This window comes from Lissotriton vulgaris, chromosome 4_1 (genome assembly GCF_964263255.1).
Source record: "Lissotriton vulgaris chromosome 4_1, aLisVul1.2, whole genome shotgun sequence".
Lineage (NCBI taxonomy): Eukaryota > Metazoa > Chordata > Amphibia > Caudata > Salamandridae > Lissotriton > Lissotriton vulgaris.
The window spans coordinates 2,001,058,409-2,001,081,388 of record NC_141691.1 but is presented as its reverse complement, the minus strand read 5'-3'; the positions used below and the strand labels follow the sequence as shown (position 1 = coordinate 2,001,081,388).

General features: G+C 45.8%; 1 protein-coding gene across 1 annotated transcript in view; it reads left to right on the top strand.

Moving 5' to 3' along the window:
* The window catches only part of LRRC24 (leucine rich repeat containing 24), a 45,669-nt gene extending 27,053 nt beyond the window's left edge, over nt 1-18,616 (top strand). Inside the window, exons 2-4 of the mRNA XM_086966337.1 lie at nt 7,697-7,975; nt 12,318-12,486; nt 14,189-18,616. Of these exons, the coding sequence (XP_086822463.1) occupies nt 7,697-7,975; nt 12,318-12,486; nt 14,189-15,201 (1,461 nt within the window). The 3' untranslated portion in view covers nt 15,202-18,616. The remainder of the gene's footprint in view (nt 1-7,696; nt 7,976-12,317; nt 12,487-14,188) is intronic.
* Nucleotides 18,617-22,980: the final 4,364 nt, after the last annotated feature.

Below are 22,980 nucleotides of genomic sequence, written 5' to 3'. Positions count from 1 at the left end.
CCTTGTAAAGTGCACACTGTGTGTCTGGGTCTATAAGTCGGATCCTACTAATGGACTTGCAAAAAGAACAATTGATGGACAGAATGTTGAACAATGTCTAATATTCACCCCAGTACAAAGATCTGGGCCGAAATCCGTTGTTTTTTGTTCCCTATGCCATTCCAGTTTAAACCCAGCCATATGCAAATCAGTCTTGACCGTGCTCCCAATGGAAACAGTCCAGCCTGAACTGCCAGGCTAGGATCTTGCAACACTGGTTGTGCCACCCACATGAGTAGCCCTTTAAATGTGTCTCAGACCTACCACTGTAGTGTCTGCATGTGCAGTTGTAAACTGCCATGTTGTACTGGCAAGTGCACCCACTTGCCAGGCCCAAACCTTCCCTTTCCTTACATGTAAGGCACCCCTAAGGTAGGCACCAGGTAACCACCATGGGCACGGTGCAGTGTATGTGAAAGGTAGGACATGTAATGGTCTGTGTAACATGTCCTGATAGTGAAATAATGTGTATTTTGTTTTTCACTATTGAAAATATATCTGTAGGGACAAAATAGGAAAATGGAGTTTAGGCTCTCTGAACTCAGAATTTATTAACACACCTTTTGGTGAATGTTGTTTTTAAATTCTGTGTTTGAAAATGCCCCTTTTATAAAGTGGGCATTTTCTTACCTTACTATTCTGTGTGCCTCCGACTGTTTGTGTATTTAGCAGCTGGTGTTTGAGTGACAGGGGCTGAGAAGTACATTCATTCTAGACAGTCACTGGGGGGGTTGATATGTTTCCTGCCTTGCCTGGGTGACTTATCGCAGGGCTGAATAGAACTGGTCCGCATTTAGAGTGGTGGGAGGAGTTTCGCTTGCATCTGAATAGGCTTTGCCTTCCTTTTCACAATGTTAACTCGCCCCCTGTGGTTATGCTGCAGTAGGCAGAACAGGACTGGTTTGGACTGGGTTCAGAGACCCTTACACAAAGAGAACAATGATGTTTTGGGGTATAACTACTACACCTAAAACCCCAGGACTTTAGATTACATCAAGAAACAAGAAGACCCTGCCAAGAATAAGAGTTATGTTATGTTATGTTATGTTATGTTATGTTAACAAAAGCTTATAAAGCACACGGTCACCAACGGTTTCATGGCGCTAATCCTATGTAATAGCGTTGCGTACGGACTATTAGTAGGCTTAATAATAATAATAATACCGATATTTATATAGCGCGAACAGCTACCTCGCAAGGAGGTGTCCCGGCGCTGAGTGATCATTTTTCCAGGCAGAATGGGCGGAAAAAGGGGAGGGAGTGCTTAGTTATTCTGGGAAAAGAGCCAAGTCTTTAGCTGCCTCTTAAAACTGGCTTCCGTTGGAGCCAATTGGATGTTGGCCGGTAAGGCGTTCCAGAGTGTCGCCGTGCAGGCAGAGAAGGACCTGCCTCCAAGTCTGGCTCTCCTGGCGCGGGGGATAGAAAGCTGGTGTCGTGAATTAGAGCGCAAGCATCTCTCCTGATAGTATCGGGGGAGTCTGAGCTTTAAGTAGTAGGGACAGGTCCCCTTTTGAGCTCTAAACGCCAGAGTTAGAGCTTTAAACTTGATTCTGCAGGCTACAGGGAGCTTGCTTAAACAATCATGTTTTCAAGGCCATTCTAAAGCCCAGAAGGTTGTCACAGCTCCTAATTGTCAGCTGGAGAGAGTTCCAAAGTTTGGGGGCAAGGTAGGAGAACCTACAGCCTCCCTGCTGCTTCAGTTTGATGGCTGGGATGGTCAGTAGATGTAGGTGGGCTGATCGTAAGTTGCGCCTAGGGACATGCTTTGTGACCATGTTGTTGATGAACTTAGGGCTCTTACAATGCAGCGCCTTGAAGGAAAGACAAGCCGTCATAAATGGCGCCCGTTGCGCCATTATTATTTTAGCAATCGTATGAATGGTCTCCTTGCCAGGTAGGTCACTCCCCCACCACACAGCTCCGCCTGTGCTGCCCTGCTGCTGCTGGTTAGTGCTCTTGCCTCTGTCCCCCACTGCCTCCAGTTTTTCCTGTTGCCCTTTTGCCCTCTGCCTTCTGTTCCTTCTGTTCCCCTCTGTGCCTGATTCTGTGCCCATTTTGCCTTCTGTTTCCCCTTGTGTGCCCCCTTTCCCTGCACCCCATTGTTTTGCCTTCTGTTTTCCCTTGTATGCCCCTGATTCTGTGCCCGGTTCTGTGTCCCTCGCCACTCCCGTTCTCCTCCACTGCGTCCCCTGCAGCCCCGCCCCCCTGACTGACCATTCGCTGCCCCTGCCTCCTGCCTCCCGCCTCCCAGCTGCTCCTCCCTCCCACCTCCCCATATATGACGGCCTTTCCCGAGTTGAATATTCCAGAGTATGCCCCCAAAAAGTTTTAATTTAGTTGCCAAACTATTTCCATTGATGTGCTGAATTTCTTAGGCAGGACCCGCACAGCGCAGTGTTAATGTGTTCACAGTTTCTCCTTTGCTGTCTAGGCATTTCAAACAAATGTGAGTAGGCAGTGTGCACGTTAAGGAATTGAAACTGTTCTCCTTTACTGTTTGAATGAAGTAAGATCTTTCCCAAAATGAAGGTAGCCTACGTGGTTTCCCCCTTTCTCTGCTTTGTGTGATCAATTGCACCTTTTTCCATTAAAACAGCCACTTCTTAGTACCTCGTGCAAACAGGTTGTATTTTTGTAAAAATAATTATACAGGTTAAAATATCCTGGCTAGCTGGTGTGGGTGCTTGTGCAGGTGATCATGGGAAATTCCTTTTCTATTTTATGAACTTTAAAGTATTATTAGGGTTTGGTGTTCCATAAGGACGCACCAGATCGTGATGCAGAATCGTGGAAACTCCCCCAGTGTCATTGGAGTGTTTTTTCGACTTTTCCAAAGACAACTACGAGAGTCCTCCTCCTGAATGAAATGAAATGAAATGAAATGAAATGAAATGAAAATTGGGTTTGTATAGCGCTGCAGTTGCCCTGAGGCGTCCAGGCGCTGGAGCTAACCCTAACAAACCTGGCCACTAAGGCTGTTAGTTGTTAAACAGGAGGGTTTTGAGCTGTTTCCTGAAGCTGGTGAGGTTTGTGTTGTTTCGCATCTGCAGCGGGAGAGTATTCCACAGTTTGGCAATGTTGTATGAGAATGAGCGTCCTCCTGCTCTGGATCTAAATATTCGAGGGATTGTGGCAAGAGTAGCAGTTGAGGAGCGTAGAGTTTTATTGGGTTGGTATGGGGGAATCAGGGAAGAGTTGATTTCTGGGCCCATTCTCCAGAAAGTCTGGTGGGCGATGCAGAGAGCCTTAAACTTTACTCTATCCCTGACAGGCAGCCAGTGCAAAGTTTTGAGGCCGGATTTTATTGAGGTCCTCCGAGGGATTCCCAGGAGCGCCCGGGCAGCACAGTTTTGAGTGCGCTGAAGTTTTTGTAGAGTATAGTCCGGGGCTCCAAGGTAAAGGGCATTATTGAAATCCAGCCGTGATTGGATCAGGCCCTGTATGACAATTTGTCTGGCCTCGAATGGAAGGAGGGGAAGGATTTTTTTGATTACCCTGAGAAGGCCAATGCAAGTGGCTGACACTTTGGTGGCTTGAGTGTTTAGGCTCAGCGACTTGTCAAGCCATACTCCCAGACTTTTGATATTATCTTTGGGGAGGGGGGGGGAGCCCATGCTTGAAGGCCAGATTAACTCCAGAGTGGAAGGAGCTGCTGGGCCAAGGAGCATAAGCTCCGTTTTGTCATCATTGAGTTTCAAGCATGAGCTTGACATCCACCTTTTTACGTCCTTCAGGCAGGCCGCCAGGTCAGGTGGAGTCTGAAGACCGCTCTTCTGTGCAAGGGAGACCACCAGCTGGGTGTCGTCCGCATAGGAGATGATATTAACACCATGCGGACGAACAATCCCAGCCAGCGGCCTCATGTACACATTGAAGAGCGTAGGGCTTAGGGAAGAGCCCTGCGGCACTCCGCACCCCAGTGGCCTACTGGAGGATACAGCTGTGCCGTCGAAGACCTGGAAGGTTCTGTCTGACAGGAAGGATTCCAGCCACGACAGGGCATCTCCAGATATTCCCAGGTCGGCAAGACGGTTCAACAGGATCTTGTGATGTACTGTGTCGAACGCGGCGCTTAGATCGAGGAGGATCACTGCCACTGATCCCCCTCGATCCAGGATCCGTCTTGCATCCTCGGTCACAGCTAAAAGGGCAGTCTCTGTCCCGTGTTTGGGGCGAAAACCCGTCTGGGAAGCATCAAGGAGGTGGTTGTCCTCGAGAAATGTCGTCAGAATGGTATTGACGTGCTTCTCCAGGATTTTTGACGCCCACGGGAGCAAGGAGATGGGACGATAGTTACCCGCATTAGCTGGGTCCAGGGAGGGTTTCTTTAGGAGGGCCCGCACCATAGCGTGCTTCCAGGTTACGGGTACTGTTTTGCTCAGTATAGAGGAATTCAGCAGCTCCAGCAGGGTGGGGAAGATAGTATCACTGGCTAAACCCAGAGGGCCTGGAGGGGCCGGATCGCGAGGAGAACCTGTTTTTATTTGTAGGGCTAGTTTCTGCAAGGTTTCCATAGATAACCATTGGAAGTTGATTGTTTACCGAAGGTTTAGCTTATCCAAATGCTCTGCCATCATACATGGGTTTGAACAAGTTCTGGAAGGTTCTGAGCAGCATTCCTGTTCATTTCAGGTACATCATGGAGCTGGTTACCAGTGTCCAATGGAGGTTTTTGGAGTTATCTAGCATTTCTAACTATTAGCTACATTTATATACAATTACACATAAAATGTGTATACAGAAACCTAACAGATGCAGTTGAAATTGTTATCCTGGATTTCACCAGGGTTACAAATTGCCTTAACGTCTCTACTTTGGAGACCCGGAAATGGGTTTGTCTCTTAAGTGTAAGAATGGTGCTTATTTCAGTGAACCAGGGCTTTCATTGAGATATGTACCAAATAATGTGCCATATGGACTGAATCATTGGTGGTATGAGGTGTGAAGCCGGAGGAATACTAATGCCCAAGCAGTCATTTCACACTTCTCAGAGGTGCTTTATTAACCTTCCTGCTTTCTCAAATTTGCTTGAAAATGCACGATTTTTCTTCTTTTTTTCAAAAATTTCTTGGGGGGGGGTTATCCCCCCAAACCCCCCTTTGGGGGTTCGGGCTCGCTCGCTTCGCTCGCTCGCTGGCGTGCTGTATGCAAATCACTTTGCGCCCCACCACTTTCAAATGTCACCCACCGCCCCTGATATTGTGTTATATCTCTCAATTGAGTCATTGAGCCTCATACTTTCAAAGGAGATTCTGTAGCGGTATTACACCGGCTTGCAACAGAGGCAATTGTTGGCCTTTCACGTACAGGTGACTGGATATAAAAGGAATTCACACACTTAAGTAGAAAAATAAATGCTATTTAAAGTAATCTGTGAGAAATGCAGTGCTTTATTCAACCACTTCCGGTATTTGTCTGTAAGTTAACAGTGTCAACTAATTTAAATCCTGGTTGGTATTATTATTCATAGTGAAATGAGGCCTTTTTTTAATGTTAAAAAAAAAGTAAATAAAAAAATGTTAGTGAGTAGGCCGTGTTCGAGGCGACCACTGAAAACTCATACTTAAAAAATAAATTCCATATTTTTCTTTAAATTTTCCTTGAAGCTAAGTTTCCTGTTTCCCAAAAGGAAAAACTGTCTGTCTTTATATATTTTTTTAAGTTCGTTTAAAAGTGACCAGCCATGGTGGTCTGCTGACCCCAGGAGGCAATCATCCCTGTGATGGCTTTCAATCGGAGGAAGCGCGCGTTATTATTCATGCAGGATGTTTAGGACCCACTGCGAATGGTGATTTTCTGAATTGACCTAGTACATAGGTTGGTTCCCAAAATCTCATTGGATTCACAAACAGCAGGTGCACGATTTGCAACCACTTTTTGCGAATCCAGTGTTAGTGCATCTGGCGCCTTCATAATATTAGTAGCAGTTTTATCAGTATTAGTTGTGTTCAAGATAATACCTAGAAGTTTTCAATGCTTCCTAAACAACCGATATTGTTTTAGTAAAGAAGTGACATCACTACTCTACTCTCATTACTTATTACAGTTGAGTTTGTGATGTCCCACTGCCAGAGCCAGCAGCCCCCCTGAGCAGGAAACCAGCTGCCAGATGTAATTACGTGAATTACTCTTTTCTAGCTCCTGCCTATACACTTTCTTCGCTTGGGTTTTGTCATTCTGGTAGCATGTTTGACATCAAGATCAATATTTAAAAAAATGCAGCAGCCACCTGTATGTAATGGTCACACTGATTGTAAACCACAAAACTAGCATTGAAAGTGACTTTTTAAAATGCTTAAAACGCAAGTATGAAATAAATCGCAGACTGCATATTGGAGTGTTTATTTTCACAGTACACATTCTGCGTTTGATCTGTGTCTGCAGCCAGAGGACCGTTAATCGGAAGGAATAGAAGAATAGGGATTTAAGAGGATTGGGGCAGTGATAGTAGGGCCATGTATTATAAGGAATAAAGTAACCCTTCCTGTCTATTATGAGTATTTTGCAAAGTCTCCTCGGAGTTCTCAACCCTCATAAAGAAACTCGGCCATTGACCTTGTCTTTTAGGAAGGCCATATCATAGGGGTAGCTTATCTGATACATAATGTCCGAGTTGCTAGTTGTTTAGAGCTCAGGTTTCTCTCTGCAGGGATTGGGGCATAGAATGACGTTTTAGGTGAACTAAAAAGGTGTATCCTAGAGATACAAAACACAACTTTGGAACATGTATAAGTTTTTGGGTTTCCTGCGGCATCGCATGAGGTGCAAAATGCGAACTCACTAGGATTCCTGATCAATGTACGTGCCACGCCTGGGGGTTGTAAATTGAAAGAGTAGTGTAAATGTTACTACTTTGCAGCAGACCCTTGTTGGGGTTTAGATCTATTTTTAGTGCTCACTCTTTGAAATGAGTGAGCAGTGAGACTAACTTTTCCCCGCAGTGCAAATTGAGGAGGATTGAGGGGAATTCTCTTTGTATATATTGAATTGGCTCACACCTGTTTAGTGAAAAGGGACAAGGCGGGAGGCCTGGTGCAACCTTCTTGGATGAATGTGAATGGACTAAAAGCTTGAATACAGAGAAGAACTCCTTGAGCCCTAATCACTAAACCGAGCCCTAAACACTACTGCGACCCCCTAGTGTTTTAAACACTAGCCCGACCCCCTCGAGCCCTAAAAACTACCCTGATCCCCAAAAACGACCGTATCCCCAGAGCCCTAAGAAACTACCTCCAACCCTTAAAAATCACCCCCAAAACCCAGCCTCAGCCTCACTTACCTGACTGTGTCCTCTCCTGATCCTTCTTCCTGATCCCGCCCACTCTAGCATCTACACCGCGCAAGCCTTAACCATGCGTATGAGTGGCTCAGGCAAGTGTAATTCCAATTGCAGGTAAACAGCACACATGACTCACCCCATATTATAAAGGCACTTTCCCGTTGTTTGTGATTGGTGTGATTCAGGACTGAGAAGACCACTTTTTTTTTCCTTACATGGCATGGGCCCATTTCAGGGCTTTATAAATAACTGCAATGTATGGAGGCTGCTGATAGGGTTGATGTTTCTGTAGAGTTTGTAGAGCTCTTTACTGGGATGGCTGCAGCATACTTGACCGTCTGTATTCATTTGCACTTGTGTTTCTTCTTGGTTCTCCAGACTGTGTTTCTGCAGGACAACAGCATCAACCAGGTCCAGCTGCAGCAGCTCTCCCAGTTGTCCAGGCTGCAGTACTTGTACATTCAGAATAACAGCATCTCCGCCCTGGAGCCGGGGGCCTTCCAGAGCCAGCAGCACCTGGTGGAGCTGGCCCTCAACGGCAACTGCATCCCCCTCCTCAACAACAGCATGTTCAAGGGCCTGGAGAACCTCCGGGTGCTCTACCTGGCGAGCAACCACATCACACGGCTCCTGGACTACACGTTCTATGACCTCCAGGTAACCCCTCCGTGACCATCTTTCAGATCCCACACCGCTTTCTCGGTTCTCTCCTCTCTGCCTGGTCTTCATCAGATCTGCTGGTTCTTCTCTGCCATTTCTGCTGGTTCTCCTCATCATCACAGTCTCATCTCCTAGCTCCATCTCATCAGTTATCCATTGCATCAATTCTTCTTCAGACTGAGATGGGGACTAGAACAGACAGAGATGCAGAATTGATGTGATTGAGAACGGATGAAATGGAGCTAGGAGATCAATCTCCTTAATTCTTCTTTCTTTGTCAGTTCTCCTCTCCATCTCAGTCTGTTCCCCTAGCTCCATCTCATTATTTCTAAATCATCAATTCTTCTTCATTACTCTGTTCTCCCCAGTTGAGTGCGATCTCCTACCACCATCTCCATAATTCTCGAACTTCTTTAAATGCCTACTGTAATTAATTATTAAATCTGAAAGCATTAATAAACAAAGTGTGATAACGTTTTCTAAAAATACTGAGATTGTGATTTTTGGTGTCCCATTAGAAGCTGGTATGAGTGAGGGATGGTTGTATATTTTTAGGACTTCATTTGGGGAAGGGGTTTATAGATTTGCGGGTGTTGGGGTGTAATCCTGGACCTTTCCAAACCTCAAAGATATTCAATGGAAATATTTTTTTCTCCACACACCCCGACACCATCCTGTGTCCATAAATGCACCCTCCTTGATCACTGTGGACCTTTGAAAAAGTTTCCATCTCTATATTTATTTTATTTATATAGCGCCACATTTATCCCAGGGCATATATCGGTGCTAAGGATTACGGTGAGAGGTAGGGTCCATGGGGTTGGTGAATCAGATATCATTCTTTGGGAAAAGGTGTGTTTTGAGTTTTCTCCTGAAGACGTTGTAGTCTTTGGTGAGCCTGAGTTCGACTGGGAGCTCGTTCCAATGTCATACCGCCAGATATGAGAAAGTACGACCTCATGTTCTAGAATTTTGTTTTTGTTTTGTTTGTTTTGGCAAGAGCGAGGTGTCGCGATCTTAGCGGTCTGGCGGGGGTGTAGAAGCGTATTTTGTTCTGAAGGATCCTGGAGGCCCATGTCATTCAGTGTCCTGTGGGCGTGTCCAAGGAGCTTGACACGGGCTCTTTGATGCATGGGCAGCCAGTGGAGTTGTTTTAAGCACTCTTTTGCTGAGCTATATTTGCCTTTGTTGCATACTAATTTAGCTGTGGCATTCTGCAGTCGTTTAAATAGGTAGTCTGGCATGACCACGAAGAGGGCATTGCCATAGTCTAACCTGCTGGCTAGCAGGGCCTGTGTGACTGATTTCCTGCTTTCCAAGGGGATCCATGGGAAGAGCCTTCTTAGAAGTTTTAGGGTGGCGAAACTTTTCCCACATAGTTTATATGTGGGCCTGCATAGATAGTGTGTCGTCAATCATAATACCCACGTTTTTGGTACAGTGCTTGGGTGCAGGGGCATCTCCCAAGGTGGAGGGCCACCAGGAAGTGTCCCAGATGTGTTTGGCTTCTCCAAGGAGCAGGATCTCGGTTTTGTCTGCATTTAGTTTTAGGCAGTAATCTGCCATCCAGTTAGCCATTTCGGTAAGGCAGCTGTTGAGTTTCGATTTGATATCTTCATGCTCCTTCCCTAGAGTGATTGTAAGTTGCGTGTCATCCGTATAGGAGCATACACCAAAACCCCAACTTCCAGTTTGTGCCAAAGGTGAGACATAGGCATTGAACAGCGTGAGGCTGAGGGATGCTCCTTGCGGGACACCGCATTTCAGTTGTTTAGGTTTGGAAGAGAAGGCTCCTAGTAGTACCATTTTCGTTCTGTTGTGCAGAAAAGGGCTGAGCCATTCAAGGGCTGTCCCGTTTATCTCTTTTTCTTGTAGGTTTTCTAGTAGGAGATGGTGGGTGACCGTGTTGAATGCTGCAGACAGGTTCAACAGGATCAGGGCCACAGCTTTGCCTTGGTCCAATGAGTTCCTGATATTGTCTGTGACGGCCAACAGTGCCTCTGTGCTATTGGTGGCCCTGAATCCTGTTTGGGAGGGGCCCAACAGGTTGTTATACTCTAGATATTTTGATAGCTGTCTGTTAATCAACTTCTCCAGCACTTTAGAGAGATATGGAAGTTGAGAGATGGGTCTATAGTTGATCTGGTTTGTTACATTCGTTCCTGCTTTTTTTAGTAGAGGGTGACTATGGCTTGGATGTGAGCTTTCTAAAGATAAAACGTGGACAGTGGTCGAGAGAGGACCCAGATTTGATTTCCATCATGGTTCTGGCATCATGCTGCTGATATCGGGGCGAAGTTATTTAGGTTACCAAGATTGTTAGGAGAAAAATCTGTTTCTTTCCTACTGGTGGGGATCATTGAGGTGTTTAAGTTGAACGTAGAGTATATCTTCTCTGCTTTATCTGTGAAAAAGTTGCTAGTCATTTCACAGTTCTCTGTTGAGGGGTGCAGTGTTTGGGACATGCAAATAGGTTTGCACAGTTCTTTTATGATTTTGTATAGTTCCTTGGCTGAGTTGCCGCTGTTGCTTATTCTTTGTGCATAGTGTGTTTTTTTGCATTTTTTATGGTGTGCTTGTAGGTTCTAAGCACCGCTTTATAAGCTAGTTTGTCAGCGTCTAATCGGGACATTCTCCAAGTGTGTTCCCTGGTTTTGCAATTCTTTTTTAGTGCTTTGATTTCTGGAGTATACAATTTTTCAGAGATGGTTCTTTTTATGGATTTAGATGTAATTTTGGGGGTGCATAGGTCCAGGGTATAAATGATCTCGGTTTCGAGATTCAGAGTGCCTTTGTTGGTGAGGGGAGTACCTAGGTGTTCTAGGTTGATGTCTGTTGGCCAATGGAGTTCAAATGCTTCTGGAGTGACAAGTTTCCAGGGTCTGTAGAATTCGGACATTGGTAGAGACGGTCTGGTGGGTAATGTAGGTTGGGCAAATGAGAAGGAGACCAGTGATTGGTCCATCCATATCACTGGTTGGATCTTCTCGATCGAGGTAGTTTCAATGTTAGAGAACAGCAGATCTAGTGTGTGGCTTGCATTATGTGTGGGGCCTTAGATCCATTGTTTGAGTTGGAGAATTAGCATGTCATCGTTTAGATGTATAGCCGCTGAGTTGTCTGGTTTATCAAAGTGAATATTAAAATCCCCAATCACCAGCAAGCTTTTATATTTGAGGCAAGCGGGAAAAGTTTGTGTGAGCAGCCTTGCGCTGAAATCGGCATGGTGGCCGGGGGTTTATAGATTACTGCTCCCCCTAGTAGGGTGTGGTTATCTTTGGATACTTGAAATGCTAGTAGTTTGTATTCATCATACTGAGCTGTTGTAATAGGGAGGCGGTTGAGGTTGTCCCTGAATATTCTGGAAAGTCCCCCTCTACTTTTCCCTTGCCTATCTTGACGTTAGGTTTTATACTATGGGGGGAGTGCGCTGGCTAGATCAGGGCCGTTGTTCTCATCTAGCCAGGTTTCGGTTATAAAAACTAGGTCGGGGTTTGTTTTATTAATGGTATCCCAGATCTCCAGGGAGTGTTTAGGTAAGGATCTGGCTTTGAAGTACAGGCATTTAGTTCTGAAGTCATTTTTCCCAGTGTTGGGTGTAAGTTCTATGGTTGCTAGACTGCACCGTTTTCATTTTAGGCATGTAAATGGTCCTTCTGTGAATTCAGGAGAGGCTTTAAAGCATTTTGCGTGGTTGCTTGGGGCATATGTGCTCAGCTCGGTTAAGGGCCTTCCTGGAGTAATTTAGCAGATTTCTGAGGTCCGTGCTGCTAGGGGCAGGGGTACTGGCCCCTGGTCCCGGTCTGACCGGACGGGCGCAGATGGGCTTGCCTTAGGCAAGCACGCTGGCACATTGGTTTAAGTAGCGTGTGAGGTGGATTCCAGTTATTCCAGTGTGTGGGACCGTGCTCCTGCTCGCGTCTGCTTCCCCTCAATTTCCGTGGCTTAGTCTCCCCTTTCTCAGTAGACCTGCAGTGAGGGCTTTGTATCCGTGTAAGCTGTGTAGCTTCGTTTGATGTTTTCTATTCAGACTGCTCATCCCTCCAGCCCATGACAATTGGTTCTCCTTCTAGTACCCTCATATTACTGTCCATCAGCTCTCCTCCCTTTTCATCATCGGTTCACTTTCATAGAACTAATGTTTCCATTGCATGCATGAATCCTCCTGGTTCACCAACTCTCCTCCATGAATGTCCAGCTGCTTCCACCAGTCTCATGCACATCCATCGTCTCTCTCCCAGCTCCTCGGAGCCTGACCCATCCTGACCACATCCTCCCTTTAGACCTCCGTCCTGCCTCGCCGATAGGTGAACACTGATCTCCCTTTCTCTGCTTCCAGAGGCTGCAGGAGCTGCACCTGCAGGAGAACAACATCGAGAGCATGGAGGAGCACGCCTTGGCAGGACTATCTTCCCTCGCTCTGCTGGACCTCAGCAAGAACAACCTGCAGACCATCAGCCGGGCAGGCCTGCGGCCTCTGATCAGCCTCCAGGTTCTGAGACTGACGGGTAACATGCAGGAAGCAGCCTTCGGTTCAGTGTGGGTCTCATCTAGTTCTTAATAGACCAGGGACCACTGCAGCGCCCCCCGCCTGACCGGCCTCGAGGGCGGATAATGTTGGGCCACATTCTCTGAGCATGGTTTCAACGCCATGCTGAGATTTCCAATCATTGTTTTTCTGTCTCAGCTTTGACCTACTGTTTAGCATCTGAATTAGCACCCACCTCTAAATTCTCTTTCTCTCGCTCTCTTTCTCTATCTTTCTCTCTCTTCTCACTTGGGATTCTCTTTGTGAAGCCTTGAGAATATTACTGAGCCCGTGCTAGAGAGTATCCTTCGTAAACGTCAGTCAGACGTAAACAAGGTTTGGTTGACTACGTGCAGCAGAAATAATAAACCGTGAATGAGCAGGATGAGATCCATTTTAAACATAATGGGGTTACTTTAACAGGTCATATCAAAATCGTTTCAAAGGCAGTAGCATCATATAAGTGCACACTTGTGAATTTGAGTGCAGATTACTACTCTGCATTTTGTTAATAATGCCACAATTAATAATAAATGCACAAAAACCTCTACAGCAGTGTCTGGGATTTTATCTCTTCTAGGGTTGATCTTTGTTTGGCTTTCTCTTTCCCTCACCCCCTTTTCTTTGTCTCTTAAGGGTTATCTAGCTTTCACTCACCTTACACTTCAGTTTGATCAATAGCATGATTCTTTCACTTGCTTGTCATCTTTCTTGTTTGCTCACTCTCCTTCGATTCCCTCTAACTTTTTCCTCTAACTTTTTCCTCTTGTGCTTTCTTCTTCCTTCTCTATTCTATCTCATTTTTCCTCCTGGCCTTTATTTATTTATTTTCTCTCTCACTCTCTTCTACCCCCTCTTCCGATGTTTCTATTCTCTCATTGTCTTTCTCTGGCTCTTGATCTCTTTCTCTCGCTCTCCTTATCTCTTTCCACTGACCTTCCTGGTTTCACCTTTGTCTCTCTGGTTGCCTTTTTCTATTATCTCTGAATCTTCTCTGCTGAACATACACATTTTTTTCTTTACTTATGAATTAGTTGTCTGTGTTTGAGATTCTTCTTATTCTCGCTGCCACTTCAAGGTGTTGGTGTTTGCAGCTCTTGTTCACTTCTTGTTTTAATTGTCTCTCTCTTTTTGCTATTCTTCTTTCTTTATTTCTTTCATCTGGGTTTGCTTTGGACCATGTTCTTTATGCTTCTTTTCACTCTTGTCTCTTTACATTTTTGTTTTCTTTTCTCCCTCTTTTCGTCCTCTTTTTTTCCTCCATAAAAAAAAATATATACATAATCAATCACCCTTCAGTGTTTGCTTGCCCCCTCTTCAGAATTTGATTCCTCCACTACCTGCTTATAATATTGTTCAGACTGATATGAGCAATAAGAATATCTTAATTGTTGGTAATCGTTTCTATTCCGTCCAATCCTCTCCTAAAGGTAGTTTTTGAAACTCTACTACAAATGGTTGGTTCTCAAACGTTTACAGTGTGTTCACCAGGCTGTGTGAGCTTTAACCATAAACTTTCTAATTTTCAACAGATTTTTTTTTTTTCGAATGCTATTTTTGCTATGTATCTTTTTTCAGTAAATGTACATGTTTCAGGTTTTTAGTGTTGTTTTACAGAATGATTCTTAACTCTGCATGCTAATTCTTGCTCAGATTCCTCTAATATTATTCTTTCTTCACAGATAATCCATGGCGGTGCGACTGTGCTCTGCATTGGCTCCGGGCCTGGATAAAGGAGGAGGGCCAACGACTCCTTAGCTCCTTGGACCGGAAGCTCATCTGCTCCGAGCCGCCCCGCCTCTCCCATCAGAGCCTTGTGGATGTCTCGGGTAACAGCCTTATCTGCATCCCACCGGTGGTGCAGGTGGAGCCCCTCGCGATGACTGCACGCCTGGGCGAGGACCTGCGCGTGTCGTGCCACGCCTCTGGGTACCCTCAACCGCTGGTCACTTGGAGGAAAGTAGCTCATTCCAGAGTAGGCCCGCCCAAGGTTAGCATGAGGCCTTATGGTGGAAGCGCCTTCGAGCTGAGCGAGCGGAGCGTGGGGGAACAGTATGACTCGGACACAGGAAGTGGGATGCTGTTCCTCAACAATATTACCATGTCCCACGCGGGCAAGTATGAATGCGAGGCCTCTAACCCCGGAGGCACAGCCAGGGTCCTCTTTCACCTCATGGTCAATCTGTCCAACCAGCAGTCCCGGTCCTACCCGCCTCTCGACATCAGCCAAGAGCCATTGTACGACATGGAGAGCATGGAGTTCAGTTCCTTAAGTATGGCTACGCAGACCACCATCGCCATCGGGATATCGCTTCTGGCCCTGACGGCTCTCCTCCTCATCGCGATGATCTACAGCAAGCACCACAAGAGGAAAAAGACCGAGAAGGAGGAGAACATTCTCTACGTCAATGACTACTCCGATGGGCCCACCACGTTCGCCCAACTGGAAGAGTACAGGGACGAACGAGGCCACGAGATGTTTGTGATCGATAGGAACAAACCACTCTTTGCCACCTACAAAGACTGCCAAGTGCAGGGGATCTACCCGGCACTTCCCCAGCTGATCGACCAGCTGCAGGACCAGGGCACCCAGACATTAGCAGCAGCCGGGCAGGGAACTCGCGAGGACAATGATCTCTTCGTAAACCAGGGACTTCTCTTTCAGCACCAGTTGGCTTATGAGATCCATTGCTGAGGAAAAGTGGCAGGGGCACTAAAGCAGGACTGGAATCATGGGAAGGAAGATGGGTGAAGGATGGCAAGAGCTTTAAAGTTCAACCCACTCAGACAGTGGATCTAGAGTTTGCAAGATTTGTAAAATTGTTCTGAAATGTGGAGGTCATCTAACTGCCCGCACATACAAACTGGCATGCAGTTCAGATGAAGTGGCCACTAAGACATGTTGACTGAAATTCATACCCCTGCACAATCGTGGGTTGTAACTGGAGTTTGGGTGGGTTGGGTGGAGATGATATCTGTAAATGGTGAACATTCTCCAGTGCTTTTGCGTGCTCTTGCCCGCATCAACTTCCTGTCTCTCTGGAATATTTCTTGGGATCTCTCTAACAACCTGTGCACCCACTGCCCATTGCTGGTAAACAAACTCTGATGGGAAAAGTGGATCAAAAATGGCCGCCAAGCATGAGTGGAAAAGCAAGTCTCATTGTATTGTGGCCCACATATTGAGAAGGTGCTGATGGGCAGGCTGTGGTGTTTGGAGCAATCAGGAGAGGTGACCTGACAAAAGCAGCATGAAGGAAGGAGCAACTGAGTGGGCAACTCAAGCAGTGTCTTTGTGAACATTCAGTGTATAAGACAGGGTGAAAGAGATGGACAATAAAAAAAGGTAGATATTGGGGGAACGATGGCAGTGTGGCTGAGGAACATGCAGGGTAGAATTGGGTGCCTTCTTCATAGATGGGTAAGTTTTCTAGGCCTGGTGCCAACATGCAGGGTCAAGGAATGTCTCAGCTGTAAAATCTCAGAAACATGTAGTAATTCTGGAGCATTGACACAGGACAGGAGTGAAAAAGTAGGGACAGTAATCAAGACCTATTCAGTGTGGATTGAGAGGGTCTGACCTTGGAGGAGCTGCGAATGGAGTAAGACCTGGCATGGAGGGAAGGAACCGCCCAGTAGAGAAGAAACTGGCATCAGAGGAAGACGAGGTGCCCTTGGAAGGGGACAAGAGGAGGGCCCTAATAACACCTGCCCATGAAGGGGAAGTAGGGCTGGCAGTAGGGGCTAGCGCGTAGGAAGAGCAAGGCAAGAAAGAAGACCAGGCAGAGTGCAGAAGTGGCATCAAATAACTGGATGTAGGGGCAAGTTAGGGAGGAAGAGGAGAGACCGTAGAAGTGAGGCTGGGCAGCACGAAAGGAAGGCGGAGCTTGGAAGCCTATAGCTCCTTTCTAGATTGCCCAGAAGGAAGTGTGCGCACAAAACCTACTTCCGGTGGGCGTCTGCTGTGATCCAAGACCCAGGTTCAAAGTCTTAGGTACACAGTGGGTGAGCAGAAGGCGTTTAAAGAAAACCAGGGAGATTTCCGTAGAAGCATCAAATATTTATTAACTAGAAATTGTTGCTGTTCAATGCAAACACTTTTTTTATTGTCATTGATTCCCTGGACTCTACAGGAAAACTGCAAAGTAAACCACAAAACCTGTTAAATACACAGACCATCAAATACCTCTTCCAATAAAAAAAAATCATCTCTGCCCCAAGCAGTGTACGCTGGGTTTGCAACATCTGATTTAAAGATGGGCCTGTCTGTTGCATGATGCAGACATTGTAATCTTAAAATGTGTTTTGTTTGATTACATTTTTTCCTGCCAATTGAAAATAATCTGTAGATGTAGCATTAAATAATAATACAATGTTCTGGGAGTGTTCCACATTAATCCTGCCTATGAGCTGAGGGGATGGACCCATGTTCCTCCTAGTTAGCATGGGATTTGTGCATCCGAGAGTCCTGTACGTGCCAACGGGAAAGGACTTAACACATGATCTTACTTGACTGCTTCTGAAGCCCGGGTGTCCAGCATAACTCCAGGAGGACCAGATGTCCAGAATAACCAGACTGTGTAACTCACTTCTGTTTGAATTCGTGACATGTAAATTTGTTTATATCCTAAAAATCTGGCCTAGGCCCAATCCTCCACCAAGTTGGAAACCCTTGCTCTGCACCCACATCAGACCTGAACATATTTGTGTTACTGTAACTTAAATGATTGGATCAGAGCTTTTGTTGCTCATGGAAATAATGTTTTGTGTTTATAGTACATAGATATTGTAAAAAGCACTATGCAAATGAACGTGATTAACATAATCAAAAGGATGAACCTGCCGAGAACTGTGATACCCCTCCCCCCTACCCACATCCCTTCACTAACTGAACTATTCCATAACCACTTAGGGCCCGATTCAAAGAACTAACTTAAGACAAAATCCTAAACTTACTACCATTTTGGCATTCACAGAAGGCACTTACTCATTTTGGTATTCACAGAAGGCACTTACTCATTTCGGTATTCACAGAAGTTATGAGTCCTAACTTTAGGACTCCTAAATGGCTTCTGTGAACACCGAAAGTCTTAAAGTTAGGATTTTTTTCAGTTTAGGAGTAGTAAAGTTATGACTCCTAAATGCCTTCTGTGAACACCGAAAGTCTTAAAGTTAGGATTTTTTTCAGTTTAGGAGTAGTAAAGTTAGGCGTCCTACTCCTAAACTGAGAAATCCTAATTTTAAGACTTTTGGTATTCACAGAAGGCATTTAGGAGTCCTAAAGTTAGGACTCCTAACTTCTGTGAATACCGAAATGAGTACCGTAAGTGCCTTCTGTGAATACCAAAATGGGAGTAAGTTTAGGATTTTGTCTTAAGTTAGTTCTGTGAAATAGGCCCATTAAGCATAGAACCCTCTCCCTGCAACTGGTTAAAACAGCCTTTCACCCTTCAATGATGTCTGACTGTGTCTATGCACTTGTTTGTTGATTGCGACCAGTGCACTTATCCCTTTTCTAGAGAACATATGGACATATGACCGCATTACCGCACAGCGTTGTATTTTCTAGTACACCTAATACGATGCATTTGATCACATGGCTATCTAAAATGCCTCACCGAATGAGGATTACTCCAGAATAAAACTGAATTGCCAGGTTACTCTTATTTTAAATCCAGCAGCCTATGTTGCAGCGGTAACGAGAATGCATTGAGTCAGTGTTAAAGTCAAAGGTTTGAGTTCAGATTCACACTTGTTTGTGTTTACTTAAAACCTGATCCAAAATGGCTGCCACGGAAAATTGTTTCTGTTCACTCTTTTCAACGCCAATAGGTTCTTCTCAATTGTACCCAACTGGAGAGCTGTTCTCAAGTGTCCTGTGTTTTACTGCCTCTAATCGAATTAAAAAGGTCTCTGACACAGATTAGTGACCAAGAGGTGGTGGTGGGCAGAGAAGCTGAGTGAGGCCTGAATATTGTGTGTATTAATTTGCGTCTTTCTCCTTAAGTCACGAATGTACTTGCACAGGTTAGACCCTTTTGTGAATTTAACCAGTATGTCTGGTCTCTCAAAAATCTGTTTATTTGTTTTTTAATAAACAGATCTCTTTGTTAATATAATCTGTTGTCAGTGTTTCTTTTCTGAGGTTTTCCCAGGTCATAAATGCACATGTGTACCAGCCGGAAAGGTGGATACATTTGTCCTCACAGAGAAGGTGCCGTTGAGCGGCCAAGTTCTTGACTGCGGTGGTAGTCCTTCAGAGTTCTGTTCCTGACTCACTAACTACATCAAACCGTGTACTCTTGGACCAATCATTTCCTTTCCCTGTACCTCTGGATTCGAATGATTTCACTAGACTTGTCTTTCCTGAGGGTCTACAAACAAGACACAGATACATGCTTCTGAGATCATCCAGATCTTGTGCCTCTATCCTCTGCTGAACAGAGGTCCTATGTAGGTTCCTGCTGATTTGTTTGTCTCGTACCATTGGCCGCAAATTACTCAGATGATCAATGCACAACTGCTACAACTGGCACCTTCCTCACATCTCATTTCCAGAATCTGTGGTAAAATCCAGAACCCTTTCCTTTTATGGGCCATTAATCCGATTTAAAGCCCTTAGACAGCAGGGAGGTGCCATCATCCCATATACATTTTGATCACAAAAAAGGGCAGATTAAGTAAGTAGACACTGAAATGGAGTGTATTTCTTTTTATTTTTTTTAATGTTTTTTTATTTATCATTTTGGCAACAAACTCACAGTACAGCCAGGAGGTGTGCATACATTCCGTTCTCAGATAGTACAAGAATCAATTAGTGTGTCAGTTACATAAATCAAGCAGGAACATCATCTGAATTAAAAACAGTTGGGGTTGAATCGATACATCTATAACATCTTCTATAAGCAATATTGATATCATCACTCAAAGTAGGGCATTCTTGAGGCAGACAACGCAACACACATAAAGCTCTGTATCCATCATCATGTACTTAGGCAGTGTCCGTCCGCGTCGGCATTTATGCTGTGTAAGGTCCCCAGATGTCTTGCGGCTGAGACACTGACGGCAACACCTCCGAATAACAGGTAAGATGATCACCGCAATATGCCAGATCCAGCAGCCAGTGCTTCAATTTAGGCGCCTGCCGTCCTCCCCAGCACAGGGCAACCCTACGTTTGGCTAACTGCAGTGAGAGCACCACCAATTTGCGCTCTCCCGCTGGGATTTTGGAAATTATCCCCAACAGACATATTTTGGGATCACACCCAATCTGAACACCCGTCATGGCAGACAATACTTCGGTCACTCCCATCCAAAATGAAAATATTCTAGAGCAAGCCCACGCCAGATGTACAAAATCAGCACCCTCCGATCCACAACGCACGCAACAATGAGAGTCTCTCAGACCATAATTATAGGACTGTGCAGGGGTGTAGTACGTCTGGTGGAGGTATTTATAATGTATAAGCTTAAAATTACCATTGACAGCAAAAGTCCCAGTCATTTTACAACTTTCCTCCCACTCTTCATCTGTTAGCGGTTGTGAGAGGCTGTCATCCTTTTTACCTCTGGAGTGCGACACTGCAGGGCCTTCATCCGATTGCGAAGCATGGTATAATCGGGAGACCAGTTTTGTTCTATTATTGGCCGTATAAAGAAGCTGTAAAGCCCCCAAGACGACCGGCTCCTCTGGAAAGGTCGGGTATAAGCTACGCATTGCGGCCGGAGTCTGGCATAGATGAATGTGGCCATGGCTTCATTCCCCCCATTTTTTTAAAAGTCCTGTAGGGTGATAAATGTCCCATTGATAAAGGCATCGCCCATGACCTGCACCCCGGCAGTCTGCAGAATCTTAAGTGCCCCTGTTTCACTCGTCAACGATATGTCAGCATGATACAACAAGGGCATTTCAGGAGCGTACAATGGCAGCCGCCCTTCTCTTTTCCCCAGCTCCACCCATGCGCGAGCTGTGCATCACACCGTATCCACTTCACCTTTGTCATACACTGAGTGGGGATTCACTATCATGGCTTTAAGGGGCAATGGGTGGACCGCGCCAGCCTCGATCGCCACATTTGGCGTGAATGGCGGCACCAGCTGCCAGTATTAGGCAAAGTGCGCCTGCGCACATAAATGATATAAGGGCATATCCGGTACCGCGAAGCCGCCCAGCTCATAGGGCCTTGTCAGCGTGTCCCAACCGGGACGTTAACAAATAAATATAAAAACTTGGGCAGCACCACCATTTTGATCAGTGCGACTCTGTCCGCGAAAGACAAGGGTAAACGTGTCCACTGAGACACCTGGTCTTCGAGTTTTGACACTGCCACCCCATAGTTAGCCCTAATAACTTCTTGCGGGTCCCGATGCACCCAGATGCCAAGGTATCGGACAGGGTCTGTTGCCCACTTCAAAGGGAAATTCAGCACAAACATTGCAGTACTGTGTGTGAGCAGTAGTATTATTGATTTAGCCAAATTAATGACTAAGCCCGAGAACCATTCAAAACGGACATATTCCCGAATGACCCCCTCCAAATATTGTTCCGGCTCCTGTACATATAGAACCATATCGTCAGCATACATTGATACTGCTAATGGCCGTTGAAAAAATCAAAGCGCTGAATTGGCATGCCTCTGCCGCAGTATACACGCCAGCGGCTCCAGCACAAGGCCAAATAGCAAGGGCGAGAGGGGGCACCCCTGTCTAGTGCCTCGTTTAATTGGAAAGGCCTCTGAGACATGTCCATTAACCCGCCCCCGGGTCCGTATAAAGTAACTTTATCCAGTCAGTGAAAAAGGCACCCCCATGCGGTGGAGCACTGCGAACATGTATTGCCATGCGATCGAATCAAACGCTTTGGCAGCGTCTAACAGGACTGCCGCCGCCGATAGTTCTGGCTTGAGCAAGTGCAGGACAGCAAATAGAGCTCTCAGGTTGTGGACCGTGGAACGCGTTGGAATAAACCCTGATTGGTCCGGAAGAACCATAACATTAAGCAGTAGGCGCAACTGCGTCGCCAGAACCTTGGCAAGGATTTTGACATCCGTGTTCATAAGTGATAGTGGTCGGTATGACTCGCACTTATCCGGCGGCTTGCCTGGCTTTGGCAATGCAACTATCAACGCCTCTCTAAGCGTGGCAGGTAGCCACCGCTGCTCAAATGCCTCTGCATACATGGCCGCTAGGTGAGGCAATAACAGGTCAGCATATTCTTTGTAAAATTCAAAGGGAAGACCATCCGTGCCTGCCACCTTCCCATTCGGCAGTGCAGCTATTGCATCTTTAATCTCGTCTGCCGTCAGATGGTGCATCAAGAAATCCTGCTGCCCCTTTGACAGCCAGACCAAGGCCACATTGTCCAGGTATTGTGCTACCCCTTGCTCACTGGCCGTTTTCTTATGCCCATACATTGCTTTGTAGTATTGGACAAATTGCTCCAGTATATCAGCAGTGTCTGTCACGGACCTATCACCCTCCGTAAGTTCCTGCACTCCACAATACTTAGCCCAAGGCTCTGTGATCCTATCAGCCAGCACACGCCCCGGTCGGCCCCCTCACCATAGTATCGGGTCCATGGAGTGTATTTCTCATTAGAAAATACAGACTTCTACAGATATTGGCAGTAGTTGTACACATCCACTCACGCTCAGTGTGCTCACAAGACGTACTGTCCGGTCGCTGTGCTCCAAGTTCGCAAAATGGAAAAAGCGACCCACAGGCAACAACAAGTTATGAATCCAAAGTCCGGTTTAGATCATTGAGGGTCACCATATTCTCCATACAGATGTTTTTTTTTAGTTTTTAAAAATGTGTTTAGTAAAACAAAGACCAATGCTACAGCCGTCCCTGTTTGGGCACAACATCATAATATGTGAGTCTCCTTTCAGCAACATCTGTTGAGCAACCACCCATTTGTCGATCTGCACCAGCGCTTCTGACAACAGGAGAGTCATCACACCAACCCACATGCTGGTGGGAATGAGCACAATACTTATTGAGGAGGCCGACCTATAAGAAACTAACATTGGAACAAGATACCCTACTAAAAGTTCTATATCAAATTACGGGGTACTCCACACTGGAGTAGAGGTGGGCGAATTTATTTATTTATTTTATTTATGACATTTATTGAGCGCGACGAATACCCTAAGGCGTCTCGGCGCTAGACCGTTCAGTTTGTTTCCATATTGTGCAGATAATTTCACTGATTAAATAGCCATGTCTTTACTTGTTTCCTGAACTGGAGGAGAGAGGAACTCGTCTTAATGTGAAGAGGAAGTGCATTCCATAGCTTGGATGCTGCTACAAGAAAACGACGATCTCCCCATGACACCGAAAGTAGATGGGAAGGATTTTGGTAATGCAAAGAGCGAGAGGCAGGTAGGTGGCCCAAAATGCAATATGGAGTAATGGAGTCCAGGCTCAAAGTGAGGGAGGTGGAAGTGGGGCTGGGCTGTTCAGCATCTCAGCC